The sequence below is a fragment of the Rhinolophus sinicus genome, linkage group LG03 (genome assembly GCF_036562045.2).
Source record: "Rhinolophus sinicus isolate RSC01 linkage group LG03, ASM3656204v1, whole genome shotgun sequence".
NCBI classification, from domain to species: Eukaryota; Metazoa; Chordata; class Mammalia; order Chiroptera; family Rhinolophidae; genus Rhinolophus; species Rhinolophus sinicus.
Genome location: NC_133753.1, coordinates 108,091,728 through 108,116,623, shown reverse-complemented (window position 1 = coordinate 108,116,623; position 24,896 = coordinate 108,091,728). Strand labels below are relative to the sequence as shown.

The 24,896-nt window shown below is 37.0% G+C and overlaps 1 protein-coding gene across 5 annotated transcripts in view; it reads left to right on the top strand.

The window, feature by feature from the left end:
- LOC109437491 (S-adenosyl-L-methionine-dependent tRNA 4-demethylwyosine synthase TYW1) overlaps positions 1-24,896 on the top strand; it is a 237,210-nt gene that overhangs the window by 173,736 nt on the left and 38,578 nt on the right. For 4 of the 5 annotated variants that reach the window (XM_074328473.1, XM_074328478.1, XM_074328475.1 and 1 more), the window contains exon 14: positions 18,255-18,365. The exons of the other annotated variant lie outside the window; for it this stretch is intronic. In XM_074328473.1, the coding sequence (XP_074184574.1) occupies positions 18,255-18,365 (111 nt within the window). The remainder of the gene's footprint in view (positions 1-18,254; positions 18,366-24,896) is intronic. 5 annotated transcript variants of the gene reach the window in all.

Genomic DNA, 24,896 nt, shown 5'->3' with positions numbered 1-24,896 from the left:
ATACAGGCCCATTGTTTTGATGTGTATTTAATTATTTATTAAAATAATTTGTGATATTTTTGTTGACCATTTATATGTGTTCTTTTGTGAGATACCTGTTTTGGTTCTTTACCTTTTCTTTCTTTTGAGATATTTGTGATTTTCATTGACTTGCAAGTGATTTTTATTAAGGACTTAAGATCTCTTTCTATAAATATACATATACACACATTCACATATATATGTGTGCACATCTAGCTATATTTTTTTTAAGTATGGTATGAGACAGGGATTTTTTCTCTTCTATGTGGAAATTCATTGAATCAGCATCAAATGTTGAATAATTCATTCTCTACTCCATGATTTATAATGGCTCTCTGTTACAATCAAGTGTTCATGTATTCATAGATGTTTCTAAACTTTCTACTATGTTATATTGGAAGGTTTTTCTATCTTGTCTCATTACCACACTAAGTTACTATAGCTTTATAATAAGACTTGATATTTAGCACAAAAGACTTCTTTCGTCTTTAAAATTGTTTTTCTTCAAAATTGTCTTGCTTATTCTTAGCCCCTTAATACATTTTCATATTTATTTTAGGATCAATTTAGAGTCAGTCTCTCTCTCTCTGTCTCTCTCTGTCTCTCTCTCCCTCCCTCCCTCCCTCCTTCCCTCCCTCCTCTCTCTTCTCTCTCTCTCTCTTTCTCTCTCTCTCTCTGTCTCTGTCTCTCTCTCTGTCTCTGTCTCTCTCTCTCTCTCTCTCTCTCACACACACACACACACACACACACACTCACACTCACACAACTTTGAGATACTAATTGAAATTGCATTGAAATTGTAGTTTAATTTGGGGTAGTTGCCATCTTTATGAAGTCATGTCTTCCATTTGTTTCTTATTTTAAAGTTGCCTGTCCTATCACTTTAATTTTCTTTGACTGACATTTATCTTCTAATTGTAGATTATGTTGGCTGTCTTTGTGAAATGTTAAATTTCCACACATCTTTTGGCATTGTTGTTTGCAGGCTATTCTTAAGTTGGTGGTTATTTTTGCTCATGTATGTGCTCCAGCAGGCAGCTGGGTCCAATTCTTAGTCATGAGGCTGTTTCATTATTTTTTTAGCCTCCATTATCTATTTAATTTTCACTTTTCATTTCATCTATGTTGCAGTGGCGATGGCTCAAGAGAAGAACTTAAAATACCCATTTGACTATATATTCATTAGATGTATTATTTGGTAAATAATACAAATTAGGTACGTAAGGATTTTGGATGAAAAATTTTTGGCATTTTAGTGTTTGTATAGCAAATGCCATCTTCCCTTCTTCTGCTAGGCTCCTTTGCTGTCATTCCAGGTTCGCGTTTGTGTGAGTCAGACATATGGTAGAGTCCTGGATGCACAGGCATATCTGTCACTAATAAGCTTTCCAGGGGCGGAAATCTTAATAAGTTCACTTCATAGGCTGAGTCACTTTCTAATGGGTCTGGGGTTTTCTTACAGTCAAATTTAGGCACAGGGCAGTTCATTGGTGAGTTAAAAACAGTCTGAAAATTCCTTGACTGCAAAGTGTTTACATTTGGACAGTTAGTTCCCCAGGAAGGGAGCCTTTAGTATATAATATTTTGGACTTGACCTTGTGAATTGTTACAAGTAATATTTCTTAATAAGAAATCAATCTATAAGATTTATTGATTTTAGGGATGTATGAGGTCTGACAATTAAGTTCGCGAACTCATCCTAGAAAAAGTGCTACACACCTCATTGCTGAATATCACTACGGTCACCTTCAAAGTCCTCCCCTTGGGAAGCTATGCACCGATGCCAGCACCTAGTCCACCCTTCAAAGCAATTTTGGAACTCTTTCTGGAATGGCCATCAGAGCTGTCGTCGTATTACCCTTGATGTCCTGAATGTCACCAAAATGTCTTCCTTTCAGTATTTCCTTTATCTTCAGGTAAAGAAAGAAGTCATTGGGGCCCAGATCAGGTGAGTAGGGAGGGTGTTCCAATACAGTTGTTTGTTTACTGGCTAAAAACTCCCTCAGACAGTGCCGTGTGAGCTGGTGAATTGTCATGATGCAAGAGCTCCTTCGGGACCATTTTAGTACACACTTTTCTCATGCCAAGATTTTCAATAATGAACTCCACCCAGCAAGACACCGCCACACATGGACACGAACACAGCTGTGAGACACTGATATACCAAGGTTATGAAACCTTACCAAGCTGTTTTTACAGTGCTGCCTATGTAAGCACATGGTGGCAAGTTTGCAAACTTAATTGTCAGACCTTCGTATGTGTTCTGGCTGCCCCAGACTCCTTTCACATTTACTTTGTGAGACGTGTTTTGGCTTATATTGAGATACCCTTCTCACACCATCATATCATCTTGTGTCCAAGTGTTTGTGTTTGTGTCTGCTGCAGGATGATGGATAGACTTTGCTGGAGAGAACATTGCAGAGATTTTACTTTTTGTCAGTTTCCTCATACATCTAAACCCAGGCATTGTTTCCATAATCGGAGTTTGTGTATTCACCCTGGTGTAGGCTGTAACATCATCTTTTACTTACTGATTTTTATGACATTGTTTCTCTGACTTGTATTTATTGTTCTGTAGATAGGCTCCCGCTCTCATTCCCCTTGTGGTGGTGGCCTCACACTTCTCAATACAGGTCTTCTCCCACATGGAAAGTAGAGAGCAGCACTATGATTTTGTAGTGAGATCTTTCTTCCTCTAGAAACCTTACTATTTATTTATTTCATCTATTTTTTTCTTTAGCTCTTTACATTCTGTCTCCCTTATTAATTATCCTTCTTTTTTTTTTTTTAAGTTCTCATTTCTTTCCTTTTCCTTGAATTCCCATGTTGTAAATTTCTGTGTTAGTGGTTCTCAGGGCACAGGTAATTTTTACACTGTAAAAACTGTCCCATTCAATATGTCAGTAGAGCATCTCTTCCTTTCTCTCCCAACCTTCAAAGGATGGAGAAACACTGCTCTGTAGTGCTCTGTGCTTTTCTGAAGTGTAAATGCTGCTATTTTTTTTAATCCTCTAGTGGGATTTTTTGTTCTCCTTTAGAGCGTTTACTTACAATCTCTACTTACCTTATTAGCTGTCAGTGCTCCTAGCCTGTTTCATCTGTGCATTTTGCATTTCTCAGCTTTCTCTTCTTGTGGTTTCTCAAGAGAGGCACTTAAAACATCCCTTTGATCACTTGTCCATTGCGTGCATTATAATATGCAGTTGTGTGTGTGTTTATTTATATGCTTATATAAATAAGTAAAATATATGTGTGGTTTCCCCTTCCTTCTACTCCTTCACTCAGGCAGCATCTTCTGCACATTGACCATGTCCTGGGAAGGATGTCAAGCCCTTCTTTTCTTTTTGCTGTTGGAAGTAACTTAGAGGTACATGAATCTTCAAACTCTGGCCAACTCTGTCTCATATTCCTGCTGATGTGCATGGTCTTCTGAGGCTCTGCAGAACCTAAGGCAAATCAATTCCCACTTCCTTTACTAAATTTCTGGTCTTGGAGCACGAGAATTTGTTTAAAGGTATCTGCTATAATGGATAGTTGAGAACACGTGTGTCAAGAGACAGTTAAACTGATCCAATCTTGAGTCAGTACTATTAAAAATTGTGTGTGTGTGTGTACATGTTTTCTAATCCCACATTGTTTTTGTGTTTCCTTCCAAGACTTTATATATATATATATATATATATATATATATATATATATATATATATATATATATATGTATATATATATATATATATATATTTATTTATGTCAATACTATGGCACATGTACAATTTTGTTTTTAGCTTTTTAAAAATTCAACACTATTACATAAAAATTATCCCTCTCAATTAAACATTCTTTTAAAACAGTTATTATCCATGAAAATAAGGATGCAAAAAAAAAAAGCCCCCCTCCCCCTCCCCACTCTTTTCTGAGAATCACATCTGCATTGGGGACTCCTACTGTTCCGAGTGTGTTCCTCTGATATGTTGTGATTCACAACCACTGCTGTGAAATACCTCCAGTGTTAAATAGCCATATCATAAATCATGTAGCCATTTCTTGGGATTGAACATCTTGAGAGCTTACAATATCTCATTATTATAAATAAAGCTGAAGTGAACATTCTTACTCATCAGTATTTGTCCACAATTTTATTCCACAGGCTAAGTTTTTAGAAATGGAATTATTGGGTGAACAGATTAGAATATTTTTCACATTCCTTAATAATGTTGCCATATTACTTTCCACAATGTTCATACTGAATTATGCTTTCGCCATCAGTGAATTAGTATCTGTCTTGCTAAACTCTAGACAGCATTGAATATTGCTATTATACAAAAATCAGTTGCCAGTTTGATAAGCCGAAGCAGTACCTCATTACTGCTTCAATTTGCATACGTTGTTTAACTTTTAATAGGATTTATTATTGGAGTGTATTACGTATACAGAAAAGTGCGCACATCTTCAATGAACAGCGTGGTGAATTATTACAAAATGAACATACCTCTGTATCCAGCAACGAGCTCAAGAAATAGGATATTAAGAGCACTCACAAGCCCCTCTCCTGCACCACTCATGTCCCCTCCTGGTCATGAGCCCTTCTCCTGTCTAAAAATAAACGCTATTTTTACTTTTTTAAAAAACGTTATTATTATTATTTATTTGGGGCATACAGGATTCCGTTAAATCAAGGAGGGCTTCAAAAGGGGTATGTCTCGCCCTGTTGCCCAGGCCGGAGTGCAGTGGCCTTCACAGGTGTGGCTCCACTACTGACCAGCACAGGAGCTTTCACCTGCTCGGTTTCCAGCCTGGTCGCTTCACCCCTGCTTAGGGAACCTGGTGGTGCCCCGCCCGCGGGAGGTCACCATGTTGATGCTGGACTCAGCACCCTGTGGCCAAGAACTGCTGGGCCCCTGCCATTCTCCTGCTTCAGCCCCGAGGAGCTGGGACTCCTGGCGCGGGGCTCACATTTTCTGCTGCTAGCACCATGAGGCAGTTTACCCTGTTTTTGAACTTTATAGACATCGAATCATACAGTGATAGGTCGGCCGGTAAAGGTACGTGCACGGTCAGGCAAGTTAAAAGTTCGTTACGAGAAAGTCTCTTTTATTAAGAGAAAGTGTATCGGGCTGAACAGAGACTGCTACAGCCCAGGCTTATGCCTAAAGGAGACTTGCAGCCCCGAGGGAGGGGGTAAGGAGGGTTTTATAGGGGCTGTGCTAACAGGGTAGCATTGTTTGAACAGAAAATGCTGACCGCCTGTAAGCCAGTAGTTGTTTTGTGGCATTTTCTGTTATCACTAGTTTGGCTCTGTCTGCAGGCACAGGCCAACAGACATTTTGTTGTTTCCCTGCAGACATGGCTCTGTCTGTAAGTCAAGGTCTCTGAGACCTAACATTCAGAGACCTAACATTAAATCAAGGTCTTTAACATTCAGAGATCTAACATACGGTATGTATTCTTTTGTGAATATTTGTATTTTGCTTCACATACTTCTATGTTAGATTTACCCATGATATTGTGTACAGCTGTAGTCTATTCATTTTCATTGCCATATTTCATTATATGAATATGGCACAATTTATCCCTTTTACTATCAAAGAATACTCACATTGGGGCCGGCCCGGTGGTTCAGGCAGTTAGAGCTCCGTGCTCCTAACTCCGAAGGCTGCCGATTCGATTCCCACATGGGCCAGTGGGCTCTCGACCACAAGGTTGCCAGTTCGACTCCTGCAAGGGATGGTGGCTGCACCCCCTGCAACTAACAACGGCAACTGTACCTGGAGCTGAGCTGCACCCTCCACAACTAAGTTTGAAAGGACAACAACTTGACGTGGAAAAAAAAATCCTGGAAGACACACTGTTCCCCAATAAAGTCCTAAAAAAAAAAAGAATACTCACATTGCTCCAGTTTTTCGCTATTATGAATAATCCTACTAATAATATTCCTGCATGTGTCATTTAGTGTCCATGTGTGCTCGTTTGTGTTGCTGGATCATTTGGTATGCATCCATTCATCTTCAGTAGATCGTGCCTGACAATTTCCAAATTGATATATGAATTTACACTCCTAACAGCAGTGTGTTCCAGTTGTTTCGCATCCTTGCCTTCACCTGGTTTTGTCAGTCTATGTGGTGGTTGTGCAGTAATATATTTTATAGATTTAATTTGTATTTCTGTTTATCGGTCATTTGGATACCCTCTTACAAGAGGAGTAATTGCTTCAAAGTTAGTGTTCTCTGTCATCAAATCATAAAAATCATTCTTAGTCCAAAGACATACAACATCATCCATCAAGTTTTATTTTGCATTATCTTTTTCTTATTGATTTCTAGGAGTTCTCTATTATAAATGTGAGTGTCTCTTTTTACTCTGTGGCTTGTCTCTGTATTCTCTCATGTCTTTTGATAAAGAGAAGTTGCTAATTTTAATGTAGAGTTTATCATTCTTCCTTTATGTTTAGTGCATTTTAAACTGTTTAAGAAAGTCATGAAGAGATTCTTATGTTATTTTCTAGACATTTTGTTGTTTATGTTTCACATTTAAGACTATAATACATTACAAATATTTTTTAAGTGTGGCTGTTCCCCCCAACACACAAGTGAGGATCTATTTGACTTAGCACTGTGTATTTAAATAGCATCTTTTCTATCTTATTCTACAGTGCCAATTTTGTCATAAATCAAGTATACATACATGTTTGGGTCTGTTTTTAGTTTCTCTTTTTTTCACTGCTCTACTTACAACTCTGCCAAGATCACTCTGTCTTAATTATTATGGCTTTATTAAGTCTTGATATCTAGTAGTGTTAAGTCCTTTAACTTTGTTCTCGCTTATGATTGATTAGGCTGTCTAGGTCCTTGGCATTTCCTTATAGATTTTAGTATCATGTCAATTGAAAGAAAAACCCAACAACCTACATTTTAGATTGAGATTGTATTGAATCTATATTCAATATGGGGAGAGATTAAATCTTTGCATCAGAGGCTAGCGAATATTTTAGGCTTTTCAAGCCAAGAGATAAAATGAAGGACATTATGTAGATATTGATATAGTAAGAGGGAAAACAGTTTCACAAATTGGTATTTACAAATTTCAAAATATAATAATGATTGCATACGCTTTTTTCTTTTTTTAAATATACAGATGTATTAAAGAGAAAAATGTATTGAAATCTATTGGCACTGTGTGTGTAATATTTAGCTTAATAGGATTCCAAAGTTACTGTTCTGTATCATCAACTTGATTGTAGTTGTTCACCCGTGAAAACCATTCTTAGCTCAAGGCCATGTAATAACAGGCTGTGGGCCAAATTTAGCCTGTGGGCCATAGTTTACCGACCTCAGCATTACAATATTGATGTATAAATCCATAAACAGTGTATAGCCCTCTATTTTTAAGGTATTCCTTAGGCTTTCAAAATGATGTTTTATAGGTTTTTTTTTTGTAGAGGTCATGCAATTATATTTTTTTAGATTTATTCCCAGATCTTTAATAACATTGGATCAATTGGCAAATTATATTTAAAATTTTTCATTTTCTGATTACTGCAGATGTATAGAAATAAAGTTGATTTTTGTATATTTGCTTTTTATCTAGCAACATTTGTAAAATGAGATTAATATTTTATCTGTACTTTTTTTGGGAATCCCATAATGTTTTTTCTTTCTTTTTCTTGTTAAAGCATTGGCTTCAACATTGCTAAGGTGTTGAAAATAACTTGTGAGAACTGGCCTTTTCTTGTCTGTTTTCTCAAAATTGGGAAAGTTTTTCATATTTTACAATTAAGTATGAATTTTGCTGTTGATTTTTTATAAATAGTCTTCATCAAACTGAGGAAATATCCTTTTATTTTTAATTTTCTAGGACTTCTTATTTTGAATGGCTGTTGAGTTTCTATCAAATTTTTTTGCTGCGTCTATTGAGATTATATGATAGTTTTCTTTTATTCTGCTAATGTAGTGATTGAAATACATTGATTTTCAAATACCAAACTGTACTCCATTACTGAAATAAACCCAACGTGTTCATTATGTATTATCTATTTTATATATCAGGAGATTCCTTTGTTTATTATATTTTAAAAGATGTTTCCATCTTTGTTCATGAGAGATTCTGAACTGTAATTTTCTTTTAATGACCTTATCACGTTTTAATACCAGCATTTATGCAGGCCTCAAAATGAGTAAGAGGAATGGTCTCTCTCTATCCTCTGGGAGAATAATATTACATATTGAACTCCATTAATAATTATAAGAGCATTCAGAAATTCTATTTATCAGTTTTATTAAGTTGTATTTTCCTAGGACTTTGTACATTTTTATTTAAAATGTCAAAATATTGTGTGTAACTGCTCATAATATTCTTTTTAACATTTCTATTATATCTACAGGATCTAACCTTTCTTCATTACTAATACTTTTATATGCATGTTTTTATTTTGTAATCACTTTTCATTAACTTATCAATTTTTCTACAAATAACTTCTGGAATTTTTGCTCATCCCTATCCCTATTTTTTAGTTGAGATATAATTAATAATTGACATGTAACAGTGTGTGAGTTTAAAGCATACAGCGTGTTGATTTTGTTACCAGAGAGCAGACCCTTCTTGGCATGGTGTCCAGGTTCTTGGCTCCTCGAGCAAAGAATTGAATGAGACACAGAAATACAGTGGTGAAAGAGCAGTTTATTAGAAGCAAAAGTACACTGCAAAGAGATAGGAGTAGGCCTGAGCAATAGAGTGGCTCAAAAAGCGCTGACTGGCGAGAACTTGGAGTTTTTATTTCCTTCTCTTCTAGAATGGGCTACTCCTCTCTAGGTGTGGGGCCACTTGATTGCCACCTGTGATTCACAAGAGGCTATTACCTCTTCTGTTTAGACTGTGTATGTTCCTTCCCAGAATTCAGTCTGTTATTAATGAACTTTCAGGCGTATGTATGACATTATAATGATGGTATAATGAAGCTAAGGTGAGATGAAGGTCGTTGTAGCCTTTATTGCACAGGTGTGAGTGACCAGTGTAATCTAGTTAGGTATTTTGTATTCTTTAGCTTCCTTGTAGTGGCTAATGGTTATGGTAAACAAAGGAAAATTTGGGCGGAGAGGGGAGGTCTTGTGGGCAATTATTTCCCATAGACCATGTTGGACGTGCAGGAATGTTACTTGATGTATCCAGGTGTCTTGGAGACCCAATTCCTGTCTCCAACTGCCTGCCTTATGTCCCTCCCTGAGAGACGTGATCCCCGTAAGTCTCTATGGGAAGCTGAGGGACAGGAGATCTCTTCTTCTGTATCTGCTTCCTGTTGAATGTGCCCGTTGTCCCTGCCTATTGGGGATTCACGGGACTCTCTCCCTATCTGATCTTAGATGCGGGGAAGGGGTCTCCAGATCCGCCTGGAGGACCATGTTGACCTGTGTGGTCGGGATGTTCTGGAAGTCTTGCTGGGGCATCACTTATATCTGAATGGCCCCTAGATGAGGAGAGAGAGATTTTAGTTAATAGAGTTAAAAGTGTTGGCCCAAGAAGCAGGACTCAAAGCCATTGATGCAGGGTGACTGCATGATGAAAAATTTATTTAGCTTCATGGAGCCTGGCCTTTCTTCTGGTTTAACTGGTCATTCAGTTATTGTTCACCTGGGAGCTAAGCCTGGAAAAAGCACTGGGCCACAATGACTATAATCAGTAAGCATAAATCACAAGCTTTAGGGTAATTATCTAACGCATGTTGTAGGAGATTTCTATGATTCGGGTTAAAAACAATCTCTTATTTATGATTAAGAAACTGATTTATAAAATAATTAAGAAGCAAGAGCTAAGAAACTGGGGAAAAGGAAACTTAAAATCCCTATAGGAAACGAAACTTAAAGTTTTTCAGTGGGGGCACAGCTACTTGCTTGGCCCCATATAAATTTGATACATTTACATATTGCAAAATGATTACCATTGTAGTGTTAGCTAACTGCTTCCATCACATTAAGTAATTATAATTCCTTTTTTGTGGTGAGAATATTTAAGATCTTGTCTCTTAGCAACTTTGAAGTTTATAATACAGTATTGTTAACTGTAATCACAATGCTGTGCATTAGATCTAACTGCAAGTTTGTATCCTTTGACCAGCTCCCCTCCCCCACCAATTGTACCACCACCACCATGCCATGGCGTAACCATTCTACTCTCTATTTCTATGAGTTTGGCTTTTGTAGATTCCACACATAAGTGATATCATACACTATTTGTCTTTCTCTGTGTGACTTATCATAATGCCTTCAATGTCCATGTCCATACATGTCGTCACAAATGGCAATTTTCTTCTTTCTCATGGCTGAATAATATTCCATTGTGTATATATACCACATCTTTAACCACTCATCTGTTGATTTCAAAACTTACTCAAAACTATACTAATCAAATTTGTTTTACTTTTTCAAAATTATTTTGGCTCTTTGGGTTCATTTGCACTTCCACACACATCTTGAGAATCAACTTGTTTTTTCTGCAAAATGGGCAGCTTGAAATTTGACATTTTTTTCAGGTATTTTTGAAAGGTATTTTTCATTTTTTATTGAGGTGAAATTCAAATAACATAAAGTTAACCATCTTAAAGTAAACAATTCAATGGCATATAGTACATTCATAATGTTGTTTAATCACTACCTGTACCTAGTTTCTAATCATTTTCATCACTCCAAAATAAAATCCTATATACTCCCAGTATCTGACAACCACTAATCTGCTTTCTATTTGTATGGATATAACTATCCTGGGTATTTTATATAAATGGATTCATGCACTATGTGATTTTTTCCATTCCTGGGATAAATCCCACTTATTTATGGCATACAGTATTTTAATATGCTGTTGGATTCAGTTTGATAGTATTTTGTTGAGGATTTCTGCACCTATAGTCATAGGGGATATTGGATATTTTCTTGTGATATCTTTGTCTGGTTTGGTTTGAAGAGAATGCTGACCTCAGAGAAAGAGTTCAGAAGAGTTTCAGAATATTCTTGGAATGTTTGGCAGAATTCACCAGTGAAGACATCCAGGAAAGTCTGGAAACCAAAGTTTTGCCATGTAGGCAGAATGTGATGAAGCTCCAATAAAACTGTAGACACATTTGGGATTTCTTGGTTGGCAATACTCCTGATAAGAAATGGCTTTTAATCTTATTGAAGACACCTTGTATGTGACTGTTGTCTGGTGCATATGTGTTTATAATTGTTATATCTTCTTGATGAATTAACCATTTATCAACATATAAGGACCTTTCTTGTCTCTTGTAACAATTTTTTACCTAGAGCCTGTTTTATCTGATACATTAGTATAGCCACTTCAGTTCTCTTTTGGTTACTTTGGATTTAAAGTGAGTCTCTTGCAGATAGCATGGCATTGGTTAATTTTTTTAATCCATTCTACCTCTCTTTAATTGGTGAGTTTAATTAATTTATGTTTCAAGTGATTCTTGATAGGGAAAGACTTCTACTATTTTCCTATTTGTTTTCTATATGTCTTATATCTTTTTAAAATTCCTCAATTCTTCCAGTACTGCCTTCTTTTGTGTTTGATTTTTTTCATTTTTAAATTAAAATTTTTGGGGTGTCAATGGTTAGTAAAATTACATAGGTTTCAAGTGTACAGTTCTATAATACTTCATGTATGTATCACATTGTGTGCTTACCACTTAGAATTAGTTCTCATTCCATCACCATATATGTGACCCCCTTTACCATCTTCCAATGTCCCCCACCCCCTTACCCTCTGGTAACCACTAAACTGTTGTCTGTGTCTATGAGTTTTTGTTTCTTTATTTATCTTGTTCCTTTGTTGCTTTTTCTTTCATATCCCACATATAAATGAAATCATATGGTTTTCGACTTTTTCTGTCTAGCTTATTTCGCTTAGCTTAATAATCGTTGTGAGAGGTGGCCCAGAGCAATGGCAGCGACCACCACCACAGCCGGTCCTGCTTCCACAGCTCCCTCCCCTTTGCCGGAACAAGTCGGGCTGCGAATCTGTGTCTGCGGTCCACAGTTCTCAGAACAGCAAATTTTCTGTTGTTTTGATCTGACACTGTGTCGTGCGGGGTACCCTGCTCGCTGAGCCATTTGTCGTGCGGGGGACCCTGCTCGCTGCGCCATTTGTCGTGCCGGGAGGCCTGCAGGGTCTCTGGTCCCGCTCCCCACATAACGCAGGATATGGTGAGGCCAAAAAGGAACACCCACGGAGCCATAGGTAGGGGAGTCATACCACCACGGTCTCACTGGAGGCTGGGTTCACTGGACGTGCGACCTGCTGTCCGTTTTGTCTGCAACCCACCGACGACTCTCTTTCACTCTCCTCCGTAGCCGCAGCAGTTATATTGGCGGCTAATTGGCTAACTGGCTACAGCTGACGGCCATCTACTACCCGAGCCAGCACTCCTCCACGTGAGGCCGAGAGCCTGTAAACTACTTTCTGGGGCTCTGCCCCCACACACTGCTACTGTTTCGCTTCTAGCACCGGGCAGGTGGGGGCGGGGCGAGCTCTGGGAGGGGAGGGAGGGGGCGGCTAGTCTCAGTGCCTAAGGCTCCATTCTCTGCTCGGCAGTGCGGGCTTATACCACCGTTTTCAGCCTTCTTCCCTCAGTCTTTTCTCCGAGGTCTCTGCCGTGAGCGTTGGGTTCAGCCGTGTTATATGCTGTCCCCTCAGCCCTGTGGAGCCCTGGCGGAGCCCTAGCAGTCCGAGTTCTTCCCTCTCCCGCAGCTGCGGTGGTTCCGGGAAGCAGCGAGCTCGGCGCACTGAGCTGGGTCTGCGTCCTGCGCCCGCGCGTCTCCGTCTCCGCTCACTTCTCCCTTTCCTCCTCCCTCCACTCGCGCGAATCTCCCACCTGTAGGTGATTTCAGTCGGTAGTGGGCCTCTTCGTCTTGCCTGTCTGCTGTGCAGGGAGTCCTTTGTGGAGTTTTTGTTGTTCGATTTGTTGTAAATTCCAGGGGAGCTTTACAGAGGCTCACCTCACGCCGCCATTTTTCCGGAACAGTCTAGCTTAATAATCTTGATTTTTTTCCTCTGTGTGCCTTTTTGATTCCCATTTCATTTTCTTTTTTGTATATTTCTTACTAAGATTTTAATTTATAACAGTCCAGTTTGAATTGATGTCAGGTTAACTTCAGTAACATACAAAAACGCTGTTTCTATACAACTTTATCTCCTTCGTGTTGTTAGTTTCACAGATTACGTTTTATACAATGCGTACCCATTAACAGATTTATAAATATTGTTATATATATATATATATATATATATATATATATATATCTTTTAAATCACATAGAAACAAAAAGAAGAGTTACAAAAATCGAATAAGACTGGCTTTTGTATGTACTAACGTAGTTATCTTTACCAAAGGTCTTTATTTCTTCATATGGTTTCAAGTTACTGTCTGGTTCCTTTCATGTCATCCTGAAGGACTACCTTTAGCATTTTGTGCAGAGGAGGTCTGCTAACAGTGAACTCCCTCAGCTTTTGTTTCTTTGGGAATAATTTAGTTTCTCCTTTATTTTTGAAGGGTAGTGCTTCCAGGTATAGACTTCTTGGTTGACAGTTTTTTGGTTTTGTTTTGTTTTTTGCTTTCAGCAGTTTAAAAATGTCATCCAACTGCCTCCTGTCTACTATGGTTGGTGGTAAGAAATTGGCTCTGAATCTTACTGAGGATCCCTTGTACATGACTAATCATCACTTCTGTCTTGCTTTCAAGATTCTCATTGTCATTTGATAGTTTGATTTTAATGTGTCTCAGTTTGGATCTTTTTGAGTTTATCATGTTTGGAGTTCATTGAGCTTCTTGGATGTGTAGATTCATGTTTTTCAACAAATTTTTGGATTTTTTTGGCCATTTTTTTCACATTTTTTTTTTGCCATTTTCTCCTTGCCTTCTGAAATTTACATAATGCATGTATTTGAATACTTTATGGTGTTTTTTATTTAAAAAAATGTAAGTAGTAAACCTACAACACTTCTCTTCCTCAGAAGTAAGAACTGTTAATGGCTTGATTTTTCTTTTATGATTTCTTATCCTGTTGAATCAGATTGTCTTTACTGAATCATAATTACAACATTGTCTTTGCACTTTTGATTTGCATTTTTCAGTTCATTAAGTTTTAAATTGGTTGGTTAATTTCTTTTGGGAGTAATTCTATAATAGTTTTCCTGCTCATCTTATTTGAATATAAAAAATGCTTCATTTGGCTGTATTGTGAGTTACATCTTTGAATTTGTTTTCTCATTATTGACTTATTTGACCTATCATATTGACCAATTTTGTTTTATCTCCCATAAACGGTATAAAACTTAATTAATTAAAGCCATTTTAAGAATAGACATGATTTCTAAGGACTCTGATAGGTTACCCAGTTTCTAGTAGAGGCATTAAATGTTCCTTTGCATTTAGAAACAATATCATCAATGAGGGATTGTTTTAATTTTAAGTTGTTTTTTTTGTTTTAAATAGTTTAGATGTAACTTTTTGACATGCATAAAATTTGGTCAATATTCAATTTGGATTTTGTAGCTCGAGGAGACAGTCAAAAGGCAAAAGTGGTAGAGTCTTACCTCTGCTGGATTCCTGGCTCCTCTCTTCTTTCACTACTACTGTTGTTGCTAATTTCTTTTCTGACTCTGGTTTTGTTTATTTACTAGATTAGAATGTAAATTACACAATAGTCAGTACTTTGTTTGCTTTGTTCACTGCTATAACTTTAGCACCTAGTATTATGCCTGGCATATAGAAGAACCCAGTGACTGTTGATTGAATTGATGCCTCTAAACAATTGAATCTGTAGAGCTACTGATGGTGGTAGCGATGATGGTAGTTGAAATTTATTCATACTTTTCGAGGTGCCAGGCCATGTTCTGAGTCCTTTATTTCTTTTAACTTTACAACAATATTATAAGATATAGATACCATTACTCTCCCTACTTTACAGAGGCACAGAGATCATGTTTAAACTTACACAGTTGACTCCAGAGCCCAGTAACTCAATTGCTACTCTACTCTTTTCCTCATCTTATACTTTTCCCTCTTTTCTCCTGTTCTTCCTAACTACTCAGGCCTGTTCTACTTTACATCTAACCCTTCCCCCCCTCCCCAGTTCCTTTTGATAATCATTTAACATTTACCTTTGGAATTTTGACCTCAGTTTTCATTACATGTATTTTCAGTCCATGCATTGCTTTCCTCAAAGAAGCAAACATAAGTTAAAACCCAAATTTGAGATCCGTCACAAAGATCCAGTCTAAATTACAAAGGTTAATGTCTACATCTCTTGCCGCATAGCACAGCTGCACATTCAGTGTGATGTTCCTTTCAGACATCTCTTCCCTACCCCTATATTATTGGGTTATGCCCTCCACTGTGGGGAAAAAAATCATAGACTCTCAAACAGCAAATACTTGAAATTATAATATGCCAACTTCTTGACATTTTTAAAAAATCACATTGTGACATTTTACAAATCACATTATAGCCTGAACAGCAAGTAACTAAATTGTTTGCCTGAATTAAATACCTTTATCCTCATTTTTATATTCCATAGTATTGTACCATCTCTGTCTCGCAGATAATATGCCACATTCAGAAAATCCTGCAGTAATACAATCTGGAACCCATGCAAATTAAAATTACCAACTAAATCCTCAAACTGAAAAAAATAGGTCTTACTCAAGTGAAATTAATGCAATCCAATTTGTACTCTAATTTTTTTTTCTTTTTTAACAACAACAAAAGGATAAAGGAACAATGGTAAGCATTTTTTTGCAAAGGAAATTCTAGTTCTCACCTTTCAAGGAACATCTGTACCCAGTTTTTGTTTCAATCTGATCTAGCTGGAGTTTAGCACCTTTTCTTCTTCTATAGACTTTAGGAGCTGCTTTATCTAATTTTAAACAGTCTTTAAGCCTCTGAAATGATTTCATTGAACAAACTCCCCACAGACACAGGGAAACCCAGATATGAAGTTGATAGTTTGAAATAAAATATAATCAAATCTAATAACATTGCTTTTTGAGTAACCCCATAGTGCTTTTCTTTGTCTTTGACGATTTGAACATAAGTATGCTATATATTAGAATGTAAATGTACTAAAGTTGCTTATTTCTCTTGATACAAACATATTAAGAAAGTGAAAAGGAAAGCCATAGTGTGGAATTACATGATATTTATAAATCCATCATGATTTTCCGTGTAGGCGAGTTTTTGTTATGGTCTCTCAGAAAAGTTTATTTTATTCACTGTCTGTGTTATTTCATTAATTATTCATTAGGTATTTTATTAATGAATTTTACAATTGTCAGTAGAATTTTCTTTGCCTCCTTTTCTGTAATTGTACATATAGTATATAGGTAGCATGCAACCCTCATTTTACACAGGTAGAAACTGAAAACAGAGAGTTAAAGATACCGAGCTTGTGGTCTGGGATTGAGTCAGCCCTAGAGTCCGAATTAACCCCACTACTCTATGCTAAGAAAGCCGTTCATTTTTCTATTTTTATTTGGTAACTGGCTACTTTTTCTTAATCTACTTTTAGTTAATTTCCTTGGATTTCCAAGAAGCCAGTTGTATCATTTGCAAGTAATTATTATTTTTGTATACTATTCAATAATTCTTGTTCTTGCCTTCTTGCTTTGATTTTAACTTTCAGAGACATGTTTATAAAAATAATAAGAGTGGACATTCTGACTAAATGGGAATGCCTCTAATTTTTAAGCCACTAAGAAACATCGACCAGTGACTGGAGAGTGTTTTATCTTAAGCATGTGTTTTTAAATTTTTAAGTTTACCAGATGGTTTTTGATATGCGTATTGTTTTGTTTTCAAATTTTGAATGGCTTTTAAGCTGTATAAAAGGTCTCTGTGTATCTGTGCAGATGATCACATGGCTTTTCTGTGTTGAACTATTAATGTGATAAATTGTATTAATATATAGCCTAATATTGAATCATCTTTGCATATCTAGAATTTTTAACATAGTGTTGAATTTTATTTGCTAAAAATTTCTAGAAGATTTTTTCATACAAGTAAGATTGGTCTGCAGTTCTATATAGCATTTTTGTTACGTTTTAGCATTGGGTGAATTCTAGCTATGTAAAGGGAATCTGGGTGATTTCTCTTTTCATATATTACGTGCTGCATTTTAAAAATAATTTTGAGTACATTTTTCTGGTATGTCTGCCTAATACTGTTCGTTAAATATTTCTTGGTTTTCTTCATTAAAGATCTCAAGTGTTTCTTCTTTTTTACTAATTATATAAATCATCAAACGTAGACAAAAGTAGAGAGATTGGTATCACTTTGATCCTCTCTCACCTCACTTTGTTTTTCTCTACAGTATTTTGAGCCTTGCTACTTAAAGCATAATTTGAGGTTTAGCAGCCTGGGTATTACTTGGGACCTTGCTACGGTGAATGGATGTAATCATGTACACATAACCGCATGCCTCAGATCACCTCTGCAATATTCGATTGGTTATAGACAAATCACAGGTCCTGCCCCCACCATTGCTTTAGATATTAAACTATCGTTAATAATGTTCTTCTGAGATGTTTGAGCAAGTCTTAGAACTTTTAATAATTTGTCTTGGGTTCTAATAGGTAGCTACAAAGTCAAAGCTATAAACTTTTTAAAGGCTTTGAGGACTATTGTCTCATTGCTTTTCAGAAAACCAGTACCTCTTTTGGTTATGTAGTAAACAAACAGCAACATTGACAGTTTATAAATGTGCCTGTTCTGCCAATAATAGATCATTAAATAATGAGGAAGCAGGAAAGAGGACAAGAGTAATTAGAAATTCTTATCATAAACAACTTGAGTGATTGCTTACCTAGACGCCTGAAGGTTATTTGAATTAATTTTTGACAGTCTAAAATATCATTTGCAAGTAATTATTTTTCGTATACTCTCCAATAATTTTTGTCATTGCCTTATTGCTGATGCAATGTATATTTGTCAAGAAACTTTTGGGTACCTAATTTGTTAAATATTGTGAGTGAAAAAAAAGAAACATGCCGACACCTGTGCCTTTAACAGGTTTGTGGGAATCTTATTACTTTGGTTACACTTTTTTTCATCATTCTACAAAATAGACCTTCAGTGTGTAGAAGTTCATGCTGGATTTCATCTCTACCTGGGTTCTCTCTGGTTTGAAGAAATTTGAAAGTCTTCCTAAGGTGTGACTTCTACCAGGATAACAAAGCTGGCTTTTCCTTTGTTTTAGCAACAGCGTACTGTCTACAGACTGACTCTAGTGAAAGCGTGGAATGTGGATGAACTGCAAGCTTATGCTGAGTTGGTGTGCCTAGGAAGCCCTGACTTCATCGAAGTGAAGGTAGGCCCCAGCGGCCACTGCTGTGCACATTTCCCATGATGCTTCGTAGGAAATTAAAAACGGTGAAGTTAAAAATCTTTAAAACGCTACAGGAGGTCCCAGATGTTTCATTTATTCATTTAGAAATATCAATCAAGAAGCTGGCATTGTTCTAGGCATTGGGGATATTAGCAGTAAAGACTAAGCATTTGTTCTCACAAAGCTTACAGTTTAGTGAGAGGTAGAAATCAACAGAAAATGAATCTTTAAAAACTATATACAGTTGACCCTTGGATAACGAGGGGTTAGGAGCGCCAACCCCCTGTGCAGTTGAAAATCTGTGTATAACTTTTGACTTCCCAAAAGTTTAATTAACTACTAATAACTTACTGTTGACCTTACTGATAACATAAGTTACTATTGGCCTTACCAATAACATAAACAGTTGATTACCACACATTTTGTATGTTTTGTTACATACTGTATTTTTATATCATGTACTGTATTCTTACAATAAAGCAAGCTAGGGAAAAGAAAATGTTATTAAGAAAATCATAAGGAAGAGAAAATACATTTATAGTATTTACTGAAAAAAATCCACCTGTCAGTGGACCCGTGCAGTTCAAACCTGTATTGTTCGAGGGTTAGCTGTAGTAACATTAATATGCTGAGAAATAAAATAGTGTTATAGTGAATAATTGATTGGCTTTTAAGTAAACTTTTATTATGGAAAACTTCAAACATCTACAGAAGCAGAGAGACTGGTCTCATGAACCACATTCATTCATCACCCGGTTTCAAAAATTACCAACTCATATTTCAGCTATATCCCTACCCATTTCTCTGCTGTTACCCTATTATTTTGAAGCAAACCCCCATATTATATCATTTCTCCATAACTGTTGCAATGTATATCTCTAAAAGATATGCACTCATTTTAAATACTTATTCAGAATACCGTTTTCATAACTTAACAACTTTAACAATAATCTTTAAGTACTAGAACATAAAAGGTTTCAAACTTGACCAGTTATTTCAACAGTATTTTTGAAACTAGATCCAAATAAGGACCATTCATTGTAGTTTGATTATTTTTCCCTTAAATTTCTTTTAGCCTATTAGTTCCTCTTCTATATGTTTTCCCCCTTATAATTTATTTTGTTGAAGAAAATGGGTTATCCTGGCTAGTTCCCCATATTTTTTTTTTTTAGATCTTGCTGATTGCGTTTTCCTCTACCCCCTGTATTTCCTATGGATTGGGAGTTATTAATAGATAAAGAGATTGATCAGTCGTGTGTGTGTGTGTGTGTGTGTGTGTGTGTGTGTGTATGTGTATGTGTTTGCATTTCAAGATTATTTCATTGGTGGTATTGTATACTTCCAGCAGGAGGCATGTAATGTCTGGTTGTCTGTCATTTTTACCAGTGTTTCTTTGGCGTGGATTCCTGTAAGTGGATTGATGTATCAAAGGGTAAATCCATATATTGTTTTGCTAGATATTGTGGTTGGCTATTCTAGATTTCATAAGCAAGAAGGCTTTTCTTAGGAGATGACTTTTTCAAAACTGATCCTAAATACTAAGAAGCAACACCACATGCAAAGGCTTGGGGTCAGAGCATCCTGGCAGTTGGCACAGCTGGTGTACAGAGGTCCTATGTGATCTCTGTGGGGAGGTTGGAGTTGGCAGTGACACCAGATGAATCAGAGAGGTGGACTGGGGCTAGATTTTGTTAGGCTTTTCAAGCAAGGATAAGAAAATTGGATTTTATACTGAGTTTTTTGGTAAGCTTTTCTCTATGCTATATGTCCTATTAAAGGGCTTTAAGTAGAGAGTCATGTGATCTGATTTCTGATTTTAAAATATCACCTTGCTGCTGTCAGGAATGGATTTTAGAGGGTGGTAGTAGAAGTAGATAGACCAGTTACAAAGCAGTGGCTTAATCCAAGTAAGAGAAGTGATGGCTTGGGAGAAGTCATTGGTAACACAGTTAGAGAAGTGTGGCTGCATTTGGAATAAATGTTGGAAATAGAACCAACAGAATTTGTTGCTAGATGACATGTAGGGAGTGAAAGAACAAAAGGAATCGAGAATAGCACTGGTTTTTTGACTTAAACAGTTGTGTGGATGTGAAACAGTTACTGAGATGGCAGGACCAGTGTGGGAGGGAGGTTAAGTTTGGGGAGTAATTTCATGAGTTCTATGTTGGCCTCATTAAATTTGAGGTACTTTTTAAAATATCCAAGTAGTTTCTAATAGACCATAGGTTATATAAGCCTGGAGGTCAGATATGGCAAGGCTGGCAGTAATGATTTGGAAGTCCTCAGCGCGAGATGCAAGTTAAAGCTATGGAGTGGTAAGAGGCAAATGGCTTTCTTAAACAACTAAGAGTCCACAAAATGAGAGAAGATGACCAAAAAATTCACCCAGTCTCTGAAAATTCGACTCTTCAGTTTCTGTTTAGGTAGTTGAATGCACTCTCTGTCATTAGAGGATGTTTCAGAGTTTTATAGCTGTCTTTTAGTAAGTTTGGCTTTCTGTATTACTCTGGAGGGGTGGGAGGTAGGAACAGATGAAATATTGCTGTCTGAGTGTGTGATATTTTATCTTTAGTCAGGTCAAAGACACTCTTTTCTTTGAAATTGCTCTTAATTAATGATGCAAAGATACAAACTACATCTGAAATATATGTGTTGACTTAAGAAAACCTTGCCAATATCAGGGATTAGTGTGTTTTAATTTATGATTTAGCTGTTAAATAATCCTGCCTCAAATTATGTTGTAGTAAAACCTCTATTATAAAGCAACTTGGTTGGATCACACAGTCACCTTTTTCATTTTCCTTTCTTTTCCTTTCTTTTCTCTTCCTCTCTCTTCCCTCCTTTCCTCTCTTCCCTCCTCTCCTCCCTTTTTCCTTCCTTCTTCCTTCCCTCTCTCCCTCTCTTCCTTCTTTTTTTCCCTCCTTTACAGTCACGTTTTCTATAATGAATGAGATATTTCACAATCTGAAAAGAATTGACCAACATTCATTTTTAAAGAAAGATGGCTACTGTGTAAACAGTGTAATTCTCTGATGGGTATTTTTTAGTTGAGCAAACTAGTAACATAACTAGGAAATGGATAAAACCTTCTGTCTATATCTGAGATGAAATAATGACATAATTTCTTTCAAACAATATTTCCATTTTACTATTTTATCTCTGCGTTCAACAGATATTTTTAAGTTCTCTCCATGTGGTGCGCCTTGTCAAAGCACGAAGATAAAAAATTTGATACGGATATGCTATTTGGCAAATGGATGTCTTATTGAACAAGGCAAAGTCTACAAAAGTAATAAAGCTACATTGAGGGTTTTATTTTTAAATTCTTGGAGAAATATGTATTCTAATCACAAGATAAATGTCTTATTTAAATAATAAAATATGCTGTAGTAGATAACAGCTTGTGTTGTATCAGGGGAAAGCATGGTGATGAGCAGCTTGTCTCTTACAGAAAACCTGCAGTATCGCCGTAGGAAGGACCTGGGCCACTGGGGATTGGGTCACGTACTGAGTAAAATTCAGCTCTCCTTTGTCTAACGAGTTAATGAAGTATCTTCCTTTTAAACTGAAGTAAGAAAAGGGGTGTTTACAGAATATAGTATGCTACTGAGGAACAGAACAAGTTAATAAACTAATATTTATTATTTGATTACATTTTTACCTACATGTTTAGATATATTTATATAAGAAGTATGGAAGGATATATATCAGATTGGTAACCGTGTTCTATTAATATTTGGTAGAAAAGGAAGGAGAGATTTATTAATTTCACTTTTTTTATACTCTTGTGTTGTGTGAATTATTTTAGTGAGCATGAGTTGCTTTTGTAATTCAAATGATTGAAATGAAATTAGTAAGTGGAGAGGCATGCTTCCTGTTCAATAGGGCTAAACTCTTTAATGTCTGAAAAGGCAACTTTTTGTTGTTCTTATTAATTAAAGTAAAATTTTTCTAAAATGGAGGAGTTTTAAGAGTAATCATAATAAACCCTTTCCAACAATCATTTGATGAGAGCTAGCAATATGGCAGGCTAAGATAACCTCAGATTCCTCCAAAACAAACACACGTGTTATGATAAACATACTTGTGATAGCAGAGCGGGTATGTTGGGTCTGTAAGCAGATTCCTTAGGGGTTAGAAGAAGAGAGACCACCCTGGTAGAACTGCACAGCCCTGGCTGAGACAGGACTTGTGTTTAAAGAATAGAAGACTAGGCCCTTCCGTGAAAGCCTGAATTAGGACAAAATTTACCCACTGACACAGAATGGCACTTGGAGGCTTGTCCCTTACCTATGCTTTTGGTAAAAAGAAAGGTCTCCCAGGACCTACCCCTCAAAAGGAGTTGGCTTTCAAATATAATAGTACCTCAAGGTTACATAAATATTCTGCAGATGTGAAATGGCTCGTACAGGTTGATCCTCGGCTGGTGATACTCCTGGGGCTCTGCACCGGCGAACATCATACCGTTCATATCCTGTGTCTGTATTGCCTTCGTGTGTGTATGTGTGTATGTGGGGCGGGTGGGCTGGGGTGCCGGAATCTCTCATAGTCCGCACACACTGGAGTCTCAGGGGGAAGAGGGAAGAGCACAGCTTTGATACATTCCTGGAAGGTACCGAAGGAGCCTGGGACAGGTTACTTATCTTCCTTGAGCCGAAATTTCCTCACGATTAAAATTAGAATAATAACAACAATTTAATAGCTTTGTTTTGGTAATTCAGTGGTGTAATATGTATGCCTGGATTCAGTAAATGTTTAGCTCTCTTTCCAGTAAGCACATTTATTTAAATCAATAGAAGCATTTCTTTATTATCTTGATTTCCTCTTTCATTGCTGGTCTTGTAAAATATTTGTCTGTTGTAATCCCTGTAAATTAACATATATTTTAGCTTCATGAGGCTCAAATTGGCCTTTATTTGCTAGCCTGAGAATCTTAACTACCACTGTTGGCTTGCTTGTTTGTGAAAATGTGTTTTATGTTACAAGCATCTGCCTCATTGAAAAATTTTCATAGCACAATCTGTTTACAGTGAAATACTGTCTTTGTAGTCTCTGCCCAGCATCACACCTTAAGAATAGTTACTGCTCGGTAATTGTTTCTTGTCAAATGATTTAAGACTCTCTTACCCTTAGCAGTGTACAAGGTCTGACAATTTAGTTCGTGAACTTGCCACCATGCACTTACATAGGCAGCACTGTACAAACAGCTCAGTAAGGTTTCATAACCTTGGTATATCAGTGTCTCACAGCTGTGTTCATGTTGACGTGTGGCGGTGTCTTGCTGAGTGGCGTTCATTATTGTTGTGTGTTTTGTATGCCGTCACGAGAATGTCTGAGCTTGAATTAGAACAACGAATGAACAAACATTAAATTTCTTGTTAAGCTTGGTAAGAGTGGAAGTGAAATCAGGGACATGTTAGTCTAAGTTTATGGGGATAATGCCATGAAGAAAATGGCAGTGTACAAATGAATTAAATGTTTTTCTGAGAGGAGAGAACACGTCACTGGTGAAGAGAGGTCAGGGCGGCCAGTAACAAGCAGAACTGATGAAAACATTGCAAAAATTTGTCGAATTGTGCATCAAAATCGTCGGCTGACTATGAGAAGCATAGCAGACCAAGAGAAACAATTAGGAAAATCTTCGCTGAAAATCTTGGCATGAGAAAGCTGTGTGCAAAAATAGTTCCGAAGGAGCTCACCGATGAACAAAAGCAGAGGAGAGTCAAAGTTTGCCAAGACCTTTTGGGAGAGGCAAGACGATGTTTTGGGCTGTGTTATCACTGGTGATGAAACATGAGTGTATCAAAATGACCCTGAAACAAGTGTCAAAATGCACAATGGAAGTCAGCCAATTCTCCACGACCACAAAAGTTCCGTCAGTCCAAATCAAGAGTCAAAATGATGTCGCTAACCTTTTTGGATATCAGAGAGATTATTCATTATGAATTTGTACCAACTGGGCAAACAGTTAACCAAGTTTACTATTTGAAAGTGCTGAAAAGGCTGCGTGGAAAAGTTAGATGACCTGAACAATTCATGGCTCTTGCATCACGACAATGTGCCAGCTCACATGGGACTGTGAGGGGGTTTTTAGCCAGTAATCAAATAACTGTATTGGAACACTCTCCCTACTCACCTGATCTGGCCCCCAATGACTTCTTTCTTTACCCAAAGATAAGGAAATATTGAAAGGAAGACATTCAGGACCTCAAGGGTAATACGACAACAGCTCTGATGGCCACTCCAGAAAAACAGTTCCAAAATTGCTTTGAAGGGTGGATTAGGTGCTGGCGCCAGTGCATAGCTTCCCAAGGGGAGTACTTCAAAGGTGACCATAGTGATATTCAGTGATGAGGTATGTAGCACTTATTCTAGGATGAATTTGCGAACTTAATTGTCCGACCGTGTAACTGTCACAGAGCTCAGTCCTTGCAGAATGCATCTTGTAAAACAAATGTTTTAGCAATGCCTCACTCTCTACACAAAGGTAAGGAATAGTACCCATTGTTTGTG